Source organism: Salmo trutta, chromosome 10 (assembly GCF_901001165.1).
Source record: "Salmo trutta chromosome 10, fSalTru1.1, whole genome shotgun sequence".
Classification (NCBI taxonomy): Eukaryota; Metazoa; Chordata; class Actinopteri; order Salmoniformes; family Salmonidae; genus Salmo; species Salmo trutta.
In genome coordinates this window covers 34,835,554-34,849,694 of record NC_042966.1, presented here as the reverse complement: position 1 = coordinate 34,849,694, position 14,141 = coordinate 34,835,554, and the positions used below count along the sequence as shown (strand labels likewise).

General features: G+C 42.3%; 1 protein-coding gene across 1 annotated transcript in view; it reads right to left on the bottom strand.

Moving 5' to 3' along the window:
- LOC115200882 (CUB and sushi domain-containing protein 1) overlaps nucleotides 1-14,141 on the bottom strand; it is a 509,589-nt gene that overhangs the window by 82,321 nt on the left and 413,127 nt on the right. Inside the window, exons 31-36 of the mRNA XM_029763998.1 lie at nucleotides 10,674-10,790; nucleotides 9,725-9,838; nucleotides 8,180-8,275; nucleotides 6,467-6,670; nucleotides 4,069-4,193; nucleotides 3,537-3,633 (exon numbers count right to left, since the gene is read on the bottom strand). Coding sequence (XP_029619858.1) covers nucleotides 3,537-3,633; nucleotides 4,069-4,193; nucleotides 6,467-6,670; nucleotides 8,180-8,275; nucleotides 9,725-9,838; nucleotides 10,674-10,790 — 753 coding nt within the window. The remainder of the gene's footprint in view (nucleotides 1-3,536; nucleotides 3,634-4,068; nucleotides 4,194-6,466; nucleotides 6,671-8,179; nucleotides 8,276-9,724; nucleotides 9,839-10,673; nucleotides 10,791-14,141) is intronic.

Genomic DNA, 14,141 nt, shown 5'->3' with positions numbered 1-14,141 from the left:
GAAGGGTACGAAAACATTTCTGCAGCATTGAAGGTCCCCAAGAACACAGTGGCCTCCATTTGTCTTAAATGGAAGAAGTATGGAACCACCAAGACTCTTCCTAGAGCTGGCCGCCCGACCAAACTGAGCAATCGGGGGAGAAGTGCCTTGGTCAGGGAGGTGACCAAGAACCTGATGGTCACTCTGACAGAGCTTTAGAGTTCCTCTGTGGAGATCGGAGAACATTCCAGAAGGACAACCATCTCTGCAGCACTTTACCAATCAGGCCTTTATGGTAAAGTGGCCAGACGGAAGCCACTTCTCAGTAAAAGGCACTTGACAGCCCGCTTGGAGTTTGCCAAAAGGTACCTAAAGACTCTCAGACCATGAGAAACAAGATTCTGTGGTCTGATGAAACCAAGATCGAACTCTTTGGCCTTAATGCCAAGGGTCACGTCTGGAGAAAACCTGGCACCATCCCTACTGTGAAGCATGGTGGTGGCAGCATCATGCTGTGAGGATGTTTTTCAGCAGCAGGGACTGGGAGACTAGTCATGATCGAGGCAAAGATGAATGGAGCAAAGTACAGAGAGATCCTTGATGAAAACCTGCTCCAGAGCGCAAAGGACCTCAGACTGGGGCGAAGGTTCACCTTCTAACAGGACAACGACCATAAGCACACAGCAAAGACAAATGCAGGAGTGGCTTCGGGACAAGTCTCAATGTCCTTGAGTGGCCCACCCAGAGCCCGGACTTGAACCCGATCGAACATCTATAGAGAGACCTGGAAATAGCTGTAAAGCGACGCTCCCCATCCAATCTGATAGAACTTCAGAGGATCTGCAGAGAACAATGGGAGAAACTCCCCAAATACAGGTGTGCCAAGCTTGCAGAATCATACCCAAGAAGACTTGAGGCTGTAATCGCTGCCAAAGGTCATTCAACAAAATACTGAGTAAAGGGTCTCAATACTTATGTAAATGTGATATTAGAATTTTTTTGTTTGTATAAACTTGCAAACATGTCTAAAAACCTGTTTTTACTTTGTCGTTATGGGGTATTGTGTGTAGATTGAGTAGATTGATGAGTAAAAAAAGTCTGTAATGTAACACAATGTGGAAAAAGTCAAGGAGTCTGAATACTTTCCGAATGAACTGTATTTTGGAAGATACAGAAATGTATTTATTAATGTCTGCATTTGTTTTTGTGACATTTATTATATTACAGACACATTAATGCATACTTTTAAATGATATTATGTGAACTAAACCTACGTATAAACTACCGTTCAAAAGGTTGGGGTCACCCTTGTACTACTCCCTTCACAGAACAGCGCAAACTGGCTCTAACCAGAATAGAAAGAGGAATGAGAGGCCCCGTTGCACAACTGAGCAAGAAGACAAGTACATTAGAGTGTCTACTTTGAGAAACAGACGCCTCAAAGTCCTCAACTGGCAGCTTCAATAAATAGTACCCACAAAACAACAGTCTCAACGTCAACAGTGAAGAGGCAACTCCGAGATGCTGGCCTTCTAGGCAATGTTGCAAAGAAAAAGCCATATCTCAGACTGGCCAATAAAAAGAAAAGATTAAGATGGGTGAAAAAACACAGACACTGGACAGAGGAACACTGTATAGAAGGCCACCATTCCGGAGTCGCCTCTTCACTGTTGACGTTGAGACTGGTGTTTTGCGGGTACTATTTAATGAAGCTGCCAGTTGAGGACTTGTGAGGTGTCTGTTTCTCAAACTAGACACTCTAATGTACTTGTCTTGCTCAGTTGTGCAACGGGGCCTCCCATTCCTCTTTCTATTCTGGTTAGAGCCAGTTTGCGCTGTTCTGTGAAGGGAATAGTACACAGCGCTGTACAAGATCTTCAGTTTCTTGACAATTACTCGCATGGAATAGCCTTCATTTCTCAGAACAAGAATAGACTGATGAGTTTCAGAAGAACGTTCTTTATTTCTGGCCATTTTGAGCCTGTAATCGAACCCACAAATGCTGATGCTCCAGATACTCAACTAGTCTAAAGAAGGCCAGTTTTATTGCTTCTTTAATAAGAACAACAGTTTACAGCTGTGCAAACATAATTGCAAAAGTGTTTTCTAATGATAAATTAGCCTTTTTAACATGATAAACTTGTATTAGTGTCACGCCCTGACTTGAGAAAGCCTTTTTATGTCTCTATTTAGGTTTGGTCAGGGTGTGATTTGGGTGGGCATTCTATGTTCGATTTTCTATGTTTTGTATTTCTTTGTTTTCTTTGTTTGGATTTCTTTGTATGGTTCTCAATCAGGGACAGCTGTCTATCGTTGTCTCTGATTGGGAACCATACTTAGGCAGCCCTTTTTCCCACCTGTCCTTGTGGGTAGTTAACTTTGTTTGTGGCACTTTTCCCTGTAAGCTTCATGGTCGTTTTGTATTGTTTATTGGTTTTGCTGGCGACATTCAATAAAGAGGAAAATGTATGCTCACCACGCAGCACCTTGGTCTACTTCATCCGACGGTCGTGACAATTAGCTAACACAACGTGCCATTGGAACACAGGAGTGATGGTTGCTGATAATGGGCCTCTGTACGCCTATATAGATATTCCATTAAAAAAATCAGCCGTTTCCAGCTACAATAGTAATTTACAACCTTAACAATGTCTACACTGTATTTCCGATCAATTTGATGTTATTTTAATGGACAAAAAATTGGCTTTTCTTTCAAAAACAAGGACATTTCTAAGTGACCCCAAACTTTTGAATGGTAGTATATACTGTATATAAAAAAAAACATTTTCCTTAAAGAATACTTTTTAGAATGTACTAATGTTACTGTCCCCACTACAACAACAAAAATATTTAATATGTGTAATTTCGTCCTTGAAACATTGAATTGAAATACTGCAGAATTCTATTCATTCCTATGGAGGAGTTCCAACATATCCCCAATGTACATGTCCGTCATGACCTTCTTCTCCAACTGACCTCGCTTACTGAATCATTTAAAATCATGTACACATACTGAAAGTCATGAACTAATGGATCTACTCAAGATTGATAAACCCACACATTTGCCAGACAGGGGATGTGCCCTCTATTTTCACAAGGGTGGAATATGCCCATACATATCACTGACCATGCCTAATGCAGCCATAGCATTCAACATCTTCATTAGACAGCAGACACAGCTATTCAGTTGCAGAAATGCTGTTCCTAAGATTAACTGGGAGGCAACGAAAGCCAAGATGGCTGCCAACTGGATTTCAAAAGGTCTCTGGAGCTAACACTGTGAGTCATCCAACATGACGATTGGGACATTGGTCTGCTATGTAAAAGATTGCGGAGAAAGGTATTGGACCCATGATCAATGTTCAGTCCCCTAGAAGAACTATGGAACATAACATGAGTGGGTTTCATATTTATTGTGGTCTTCAAAATAATAGGCCTGTAAGAATTCTGTAAAACACATGAAACCTAATTCGCAATAAGTATTATATTGCACACAGACATGATATCTCAAGGGGAAACGTGTGATTCCATGCATGATTAAGTAATCCAATTCCCACCTGAAAAGCTTCCAAGTTTAGGAGCTGTCATGTCCCCTCCATCATAGATTTCTAAGGAATCCCAATTATGCTCAGTGGCGAAGCTCATTACTTGAATCTGCAAAAGAAAAACATATGTAAATAGAGTGACAAAAATAATGTACATGCCATCTCTCTGAAAGGACAAGCATTTTGAATGGTTAGATGAGAGACTGGTGTTTTTTATTGAGGGAAGTTTTCTTTCCTGCTATAGACATTAACCCAGGTTTTATACTGTGGTCTTGTAAGAAGTATTTAAAAAAACGAGTTGTTCTCATTAGGGCACGATCAATAGCAATAAGACTGCAGCTGTTTTTTATGTGCTTTAAAACTACTTCTGCTGGCAACGGGTCTAATTTATACCGTCTAATTTTCTTTTCTTCTCAGTAGGACGACTGACGGTTAAAATGTGCTATAGCCTGTCACTCAAAAAATACAATTTTCCCTCTCTTCTCTGTCTGTCGGTGTAGCTTATTACTTTCGATGAGTTCAGACCTGCCCCCTTTGTACTTGCCTGAATCCCAGCTCCTTCGGTGACAATGATTTTCCACACGCAGTTCAAGCTGTTCCCATAGGGCTCGGGGAATCCGGGGGAGAGGATGGTGCCTCTTCTCTCTGTCAGATTACCGCTGCATGGAACTGGGGAGCGAAACAGAGGGGAAATTAGAGTCACATTGAATGGGGCACATGCCAGGTTCCTGTAGCCATGGTGAGTCAAGACACCGAGGGGAAATTTGACATGAGTCATTTAAGCAATAAGCCAAGAGGAGGTGTGGTATATGGCCAATATACCACGGCTAAGGGCTGTTCTTAAGCACGATGCAACGTGGAGTGCCTCGACACTACCCTTAGCTGTGGTATATTGGCCATATACCACAAACCCCCGAGGTGCCTTATTGCTATTATAAACTGGTTACCAACGTAATTAGAGCAGTAAAAATAAATGTCATACACATGACATACAGTCTGATATACAACAGCTGTCAGACAATCAGCATTTAGGGCTCGAACCACCCAGTTTATAATTCTATATAAACTCAGCAAAAAAGAAATGTCCTCTCACTGTCAACTGCGTTTATTTTCAGCAAACTTAATTAACATGTGTAAATATTTGTAAGAACATAACAAGATTCAACAACTGAGACATAAACTGAACAAGTTCTACAGACATGTGACTAACATAAATGGAATAATGTGTCCCTTAACAAAGGGGGGGGATAAAAATCAAAAGTAACAGTCAGTGTGGCCACCAGCTGCATTAAGTACTGCAGTGCATCTCCTCCTCATGGACTGCACCAGATTTGCCAGTTCTTGCTGTGAGATGTTACCCCACTCTTCCACCAAGGCACCTGCAAGTTCCCGGACATTTCCAGGGGGAATGGCCCTAGCCCTCACCCTCCGATCCAACAGGTCCCAGACGGGCTCAATGGGATTGAGATCCGGGTTCTTCGCTGGCCATGGCAGAACACTGACATTCCTGTCTTGCAGGAAATCACGCACAGAACGAGCAGTATTGCTGGTGACATTGTCATGCTGGAGGGTTATGTCAGGATGAGCCTGCAGGAAGGGTACCACATGAGGGAGGAGGATGTCTTCCCTGTAATGCACAGCGTTGAGATTGCCTGCAATGACAACAAACTCAGTCCGATGATGCTGTGACACACCGCCCCAGAACATGACCCTCCACCTCCAAATTGATCACGCTCCAAAGTACTGGTCTCGGTGTAATGCTCATTCCTTCGACAATAAACACGAATCCAACCATCACCCCTGGTGAGACAAAACCGCGACTCGCCAGGGAAGAGCACTTTTTGCCAGTCCTGTCTGGTCCAGCGACGGTGGGTTTGTGACCATAGGCGACGTTGTTGACAGGTGATGTCTGGTGAGGACCTGCTTTACAACAGGCCTACAAGCCCTCAGTCCAGCCTCTCTCAGCCTATTGCGGACAGTCTGAGCACTGATGGAGGGATTGTGCGTTCCTGGTGTAACTCGGGCAGTTGTTGTTGCCATCCTGTACCTGTCCTGCAGGTGTGATGTTCGGATGTACCGATCCTGTGCAGGTGTTGTTACACGTGGTATGCCACTGCGAGGACGGGCAGCTGTCCATCCTGTCTCCCTGTAGCACTGTCTTAGGCATCTCACAGTACGGACATTGCAATTTATTTCCCAGGCCACATCTAAGGCAAGCTCACGCAGATGAGCAGGGACCCTGGGCATCTTTCCTTTGGTGTTTTTCAGAGTCAGTAGAAAGGCCTCTTTAGTGTCCTAGGTTTTCAGAACTGTGACCTTAATTCCCTACCATCTGTAAGCTGTTAGTGTCTTAACGACCGTTCAACAGGTTCATGTTCATTAATTGTTCATGGTTAATTGAACAAGCATGGGAAACAGTGTTTAAACCCTTAACAATGAAGATCTGTGAAGTTATTTGGATTTTTACAAATAATCTTTGAAAGACAGGGTCCTGAAAAAGGGACGTTTCTTTTTTTGCTGAGTTTAGAACATTATTGTGACTAAAGAATCATCTCACTTCCCAATATCTTAGTATGTTTATGGTGTTTATGGTAACTTACAAATGTAAAATATGATGACATATCTATTAGATGTTCTACCCACTGTATGTTCTTAAAGGGCAATTGCACCACATTTCAAGCTCATATTCGTTATCTCAGCACGATACCAATGTCTACATATGTAAAAAATAACGCATTCCTACGTTTTACCGTAAAAAAATATATAAAGTAAAAACATTTATTTTAACGGCAGATAGTGGAAATGAGTCGTTTTCACAGACTCGGTATGGTGCTGGTGATAATTAATACCAGGTTGAAAAGTGGTGGAATTTCCCTTTTACAACAACATGTCCCCATCTCTAAATCAATCTCCACAAATGTGACTTATTTGAGGAGGCTTACCAGCACAAGCGGGCACAGTATCATTCCACTGGGCTAGCGCATTGGGGACCACATTGCATTTGATGGCTTTGGATCCCTGTAGCAGATACCCAGGGTTGCACTCAAAGCGAACAATGGAACCAGCGGAGAACTCGGACCCAATCCGTCTACCGTAGCGTGGCTCTGGGACAGAGCTGCACTGCGTGTCACTGGTGCGAGGAACAGCTACAAAGAAAAGAGTACCCAGTGTTTAACACCTAGATGTGTTAACTCTTCGCTTAAAGCTCACAGGAAAATTGCAATACCATGTGGTAGTAATATATGATTTGTCATTATGGACATTTGAGACCTTTAGAATGATCTCAGTGTATCATCAGCCAAACTAATGGCTAATTCATGCTGAAGTAAAAACACTTGAGCATGTGTTATAACTTTGTTATTCAATCATGAACACTCTCAGGACACCAAGGCATGGAAGATGACAATGAAACCAAATATATATATATATATCTGATATTCAAAACATGACTGGTTACAATCTGTACTACAGTATATCAAAACATTATGTACCACTGCATGCATGGCCTTGTCCCCTCTTCTCTCATAGACGTGAATGTTTTTCACATGTGACGTGAAGGTGAGATTTTCACACGTTAAGGTTTTTCACGTGTGAAACTCCATATCCGATTTTTACATGTGAATGTTTTTTTTTGGGGGGGGGGGGGTAAGGGTTCAAATACTATTTTATTTACAGTATATAATATACCTTAGTGCAATATTGAGGCCTTTACTGTTGGGCTGGGAGGGATTGTGTCTGATATTTCTAGATCTGTACCAGAGCGGAGTGTGTTCTGCAATCATGGAGGTATCCACCTCCAAGTACCAAACAAACTATCCTAACTGTCAGGGAGTATTTTAAAAACCCTTCCATCCCCACAGTCTGGTAAACACTGTACAGTATATGTGCTCAACTTACTTCATGAAAGATTACAATTTGAGATCATCCATTTTTATAAGGCAGCTGACAGTAAAAGTTAATGTAATTCACATAGCTTATTTATTACAATTTTGACAGAGAGAGAAAATGCTTGATGTGTCCTGAGGTGAGCTATTATCTACATGAGAGAGAACCTCTAAATGACACTAAAATAAAGTAGACATGGCACCTCGATGATGAAAGCCAAAGGCATCATTGGATTTAAGGAATCTGAAAGGATTGAGTTAAGAAATAAAAAATAAAAATCGTACTCTGCCATTCTGGAAACGTTTTATAAAACATGTGGGTTTATATTTTATATATTAATGTGTGACATTTTATATTGATTATGGAAGAGAGAGGGAGTCCTTAAATATTGGATATGACACTTTCAACATACTGTTCTATAGTGCATCTGTAAGAGCCGTCCTGCTCATTGCCTACTAAAGCAGCTAGAAATCCCTTTTATCATGACATGACTTGCGCAGGTATAATGATTAGAGTACTGACACCCTAGGCTCCCATGGGGCAAGAGAGATAACTGCAAACGCCCTGAACAGCCTGACAACCATGGGAACCATAACATGGATAGATAAGACCCTTTGGTGCCTGGGGAGGGAGGGCTTCAGGAGTCCTCCAGGACCCTCAGAAACACACCTACTGCCACAAGGGTAAAAACAGTAAGGAAGGGTCATGCATGTGACCTGAGTATGTATATATTGCATCGTATTACCTGTTCATACATTATATAAACATACCTTGGTAAACAAAGTGGAAACCCCTGGCGGAAGGACCATTCTTTGCAGTAAATCGCACCATAATTTGGTTTGATGTCGCCAGGGGCAAGGTCTCTCCTGCAAAAAAAGGATGAATAAATCATTTTTTTTTTTAAACACACACAATATGCTGACTCACAGTGTTAACCCTATGAAGCCAACAGTGGGCTTTCTTGAGATTCCCGACCCTTCTTGTGTGCTATACAGAACAAAACCTCAGCTGCATGATGAATTGCTTCTTATAAATATACTAGCTCCCATTCAAAAGCTTGCTGGGTAAATAGCATGCTGTTGGCAGTTGAACTTTTAAGTATGGTCTATGCAGTAGAGGACTCTCTTAATAATAAGAGGAAGAACAAAGTCTTATCAATAATGAGAATGTTGGACAAGACAAACAACTTTGTATAGGCTACACATTTGTAGGCCTGAGTCTTGTAAAGTGTAATCAGCTGTGACAATGAAAACATGGTAGGAAGTGTCTTGATGGCGTGAACTTATTGAAAGCCATGACATTTGAACGCCTATAATTAGGTAGAGTAGCTTATTGTGGATGTGGCTAATGTAGGTTGCTAATCAGCCTCCATTAAGGTGAACACAGCCAATGCATTATGATCTAATGTATCATTATATTTCAAATGTCACCATGAATAGACAGGGAAAACACATCAAGTTACTTGTTGATAGAAAATCTCAATTACCAGTGCAAAGAAAATATCCGTATACACGTCTTGGACAAATGTCAGAGGTAATTAATGTGTTATCTAATTCAGTATAACCTTTCCATTTTAATTTTATATAGCACATCACATACTGCATTACTGAATGGTGAAATCCAAAGACAAAGTCAAAGACCATCATCTCCCTTGGGAATATATTGTTGCAGTGCAGAATAACACAAATCTGAATAGTACAAGGTCCCATACAAACAGTTTATATCCAACAGCCTTAATCAATCCTCAGAAGAATGTAAAATTGAGGCTGATTTCTGTCCTGAAATGTAATTACCTTCCCTGTTAATACCAGCGATAAATCGGATGAGGACAGGTGTTGAATTTTTCATATTTTATTAGGTGGCTTTAAATAATACAAAAATACTGAGAGAGTGGCCTAAGGACTGGGAGCAACAACAGCTCAATCGCAAAGTTGTAGGCCACACAAGCTCTCTCTGAAGCCATGTAGGGGTAAGAACAGTGTAGACGGCAACAGTAGCCTAAGGACTGAAACCATGGATACTCGTGATCATTGAAGCATTGCTTATTTCTGATATGGCATGGACATCATGTCGCAATATGGATGTTATGTCGCAATATGGACGTTATGTCGCAATATTAATTACTGAAATGAAAACATTTTGAATGCGACAGTAACCAAGTGCCAACAGCAGTTATTAATACAGGGATCATGCTGAGACCTTTTTGTATTAACACCTCTTGTCTTCCCCAACAACATGTGCGTGTGTGTGTTTTCCATCGGTTTTGTTCATTTAAAGGCTATAAACAACGGAAAGAATGGAAAGCTATTACGTACCAGAATGAGAGCCAGCGAGGGAGCTTAGCAGCCTGGCATTCTGATTGGCCCCATCAAATAGTTCCACTGAGTCATTCATTGCCGTCTGAAAGTAGGCAAACTGCCCAAACACCACTGAGGAGACAAAATGGGGACATCATATAGGTTACCTCAGTATGAAAAACGTGGCTACAAAACAATCCTATCTGCAAATGGTAAACCGAGTGTTTAAAATGGCAAAATGGAATCTTGTCAACAATGACACAAGGCTAGCGTGCTAACTACCCAGGTCTCATGGTGGTTGATGTCAACACACAACAGGCTAACCAACAATTTTTACCTTGCGATTTCACATCTGCTACACCAGTTCATGCATGATAAATACGCACTGAGGCACAGATAAATACCTTATACAATTAGATATGTTTTGGTTGTGTCATCACGGCTGAATATCACGCACAATTGAGAAAACATGACTTGTATGAGGTCAAACAAGAACCAGGGATGACTAACATACCTTGATCCATGATTCAGCACTTCATGACTGAACTATGCTTTGTATAAGCCTGGATAGGAGGAGACTATCTTAAGATACCTACTTTCCACAATGATAATATCTGAAAATGATGGTAAATCCTCCATTGGACTGTAGGAAGCTAAATCAGAGGTAAAACACTAGTCAGATTAAGCCTAAGTGCTGCTTTAATAATGTTGCAGTTGATTAACCCATCTCCCGAGTGGCGCAACGGTCTAAGGCACTGCATCTCAGTGCAAGAGGCATCACTACAGTCCCTGGTTCGATTCCAGGCTGTATCACAGTCGGCCGTGATTGGGAGTCCCATAGGGCGGCGCACAATTAGCCCAGCGTCGTCCGGGTTTGGCCGGGGTAGGTCGTCTTTGTAAATAAGAATTTGTTCTTAAAAGTGACTTGCCTATTTAGATAAAGGTTAAATAAGATAAAAAACCTTACCAAATTCTCCAGAGACAGTAATGTAGTAGGAGCACGTTTGACCAGTGGTGTAGTTCTGGGGGAAGTTAGGAGAGAGTACCACGCCTTCAGACCCAGCATAATGACCACCACAAGGAGCTGAAAGACACACCAGAAACCATCTCCGTGTTACTCTATTCCCAGAGACAATAACCATGAAAGGACAGGCACCATGTATACACATGGGAGAAAGGTCAGTGCACTAGTTGCGAGCTGTTATGTTGGAACAAAGATGTGCTGTGCGTTCTCTTAACATCTGGAGCGTCATTCGACATTCATAGCAGCTCAATGATAATGGTTCAAAACAACTCAATCCACAACTTGTTTTGTTACATAGGCCTAAGTCAATAACATTGGTGAAATGGGGCATTTGAATGAAAAAAACGAACAAAACAAAAACAGTTACATGTTTTTTACTTTGTCTTTGTTGCTTTTAGTCCCTCTGAAAGGAACCAGTACAACCTGTTAAATGATGTCTGCTGGGACCTTTTTCAGCAACCAAACTACCCCAAAAAAAGTGTTTATCAGAGGCATAACATATAGATCTTAACTCACTGTACAAAATATCAACACCGCTTCAGACCAACATTAAAGGTTAATCCACCAGGTCTGCTTCTTCATGCCCACATGATTAAGATTCCATATATCTCTGTGTTTATGTTGCCCTTAAGCATGTGTACAATAAGTCCTTAATATGGCCTGAAATGTGTCCAGAGGTGAAATATACTGATTTCAATGGCTCCGTGGACACACGTGGCTTCACTTGAAGGACATAGCATGAGGGCCATGCATGAAGGGTGAAATAAAATAATTCATGGTACCCACCTTTAAATTTAAGGTCAATGAAAACAGAACACAAAGGAGGAAATCTGTCAATGTCAAGATTCTATTATCATACTGTACATGGGTCCCTGGGACTAGTAGTGTACTGCCCTACTAACTACTTTGAGAAACTCTGAATAAATACTGGCAAATGGAGAGAAAATGACTGAACGCACAACATTAGGGGCAGTGAGCTCTGGTCCCCTCTCGTTCTCCCTGACCCTAAATCCCTAGTTAACCCTTCTTCTCATTTCCTTTTTTATTAAGTATTATTACTTGCTGTACACCTTTCAGAAAATGTCAATGCCCCAATCGCTTGATACCCTCCTGTGTTCTTCCTGCACCTGCCTTGTTCTTTCCATCCCCTTGGTCCTTGCTACAATGATCATCGATTGAGATTCCTGCCACGTCTCAAGCACCCTAAGACTCCCTGCGCTCGCTCCACCAGGTCTCCTCCTTCATGCCCACAATACCTTGCTCCCCCAGGTCTGCTCCTTCATCTGCCCACAATACCTTGTGGAGCTTATAAACCTGGTGTCAGGATGCAGCCTCTGCTTATCGAACTCCTTTCCCATACCTTTGATCACATCACCCTCACCTCATACTTCTTATGGGAAGACATAGTTTCTGCTGTAAAAAAAATGTTTTGTATCTGGGTCTTCCCAGCCTAAAACTAGAAATTTCACACCCATGGAGCGAGAGATTTAGTTAAAGGTCCAATGCAGCCATTTTTATCTCAATATCAAATCATTTCTGGGTAACAACGAAAGGGATAGTTTGGGATTTTGACAATATGTCTACTTCCCCAGAGTCAGATGAACTCATGGATACCATTTTTATGTCTCTGTGTATGAAAGAAGTTAGAGGTCGTTTTGTGAGCCAATGCTAAGTAGCGTTAGCACAATGACTGGAAATCTATGGGTATCTGCTGGCAGTCATTGCGACTTTCAGTCATTGTCCTGGAATTCCCTCAAAGAACTACACTGGACTCTATGCAAACTGGGAACCACATATCCTGAGGCCGCATTTATTCTAACTGGGGATTTAAACAAAGCAAATTTGAGAAAAACGCTACAGACGTTCTACCAACACATCGACTGTAGCACTCGCTCTGAGAAAACAGACCACTGCTACTCAGCTTTTTGAAATGCCTACAAGGCCCCCCCCCCACCCTCACTTCAGCAAATCTGATCACGATTCCATTTTGCTGCTCCCTTCCTATAGACAGAAACTCAAACAGGAAGTGCCCGTGCAAAGGACTATTCAACGCTGGTCTGACCAATCGGAATCCACGCTTCAAGATTGTTTTGATCCCGCAGATTGGGATATGTTCCTGGTAGCCTAAAATAATACCATTGACAAATACACAGATACAGTGACTGAGTTTATCAGGAAGTGTACAGGAGATGTTGTACCCACTGTGACTATTAAAACCTACCTTAACCAGAAACCGTGGATAGATGGCAGCATTTGCGCAAAACTGAAAGAGCGAACCACCATATTTAACCACGGCAAGGTGACTTGGAATATGGCCGAATACAAACAGTACAGTTATTCCCTTCGTAAGGCAATCAAACAGGTAAAATGTCAGTATAGAGACAGTATAAAGTGGAGTAGTAATTCAGCAGCTCATACACGAGACATATGTGGCAGGGTCTACAGACTATCACGGACTACAAAGGGCATCCCTAGCTGCGTCCTCAGAGCATGCGCAGACCAGCTGGAGTGTTGACAGATATATTCAATCTCTCCCTATCCCAGACTGCTGTCACCACTTGCTTCAAGATATCCACCATTATTCCTGTACCCAAGAAAGCAAAGGTAACTGAACTAAATGACTATCGCCCCGTAGCACTCAATTCTGTGATCATGAAGTGCTTTGAGAGGCTAGTTAAGGATAATATCACCTCTACCTTACCTGACACCCTAAACACACGTCAATTTGCTTACCGCCCCAATAGATCCACAGACGATGCAATCGCCATCGCACTGCACACGGCCGTATCCCATCTGGACAAGAGGAATACCTATGTAAGAATGCTGTTCATTGACTTTAGCTCAGCATTCAACACCATAGTACCCTCCAAGCTCATCATTAAGCTCGGGGCCCTGGATCTAAACCCTGCCCTGTGCAACTGGGTCCTGGACTTCCTGACAGGCTGCCCCAGGTGGTGAAGGTAGGAAACAACACCTCCACTTCACTGATCCTCAACACAGGGACCCCACAAGGGTGTATGCTCAGCCCCCTCCTGTACTCCCTGTTCACCCATGACTGCGTGGCCATGGACACCTCCAACTCAATCATCAAGTTTGCAAATGACACAACAGTAGTAGTCCTGATTACCAACAATGACGAGACAGCCTACAGAGAGGAGGTGAGGGCCCTGGGACTGTGGTGCCAGGAAAATAACCTCTCACTCAATGTCGACAAAACAAAGGAGCTGATCATGGACTTCAGGAAACAGCAGAGGGAGCAGCCCCTATCCACATCGACGGGACTGCAGTGGAGCAGGTGGAAAGCTTCAAGTTCCTCGGCATACACATCACTGACGATCTGAAATGGTCCACCCACACAGACAGTGTGGTGAAGAAGGCACAAGAAATTTGAGGCTGAAGAAATTTGGCTTG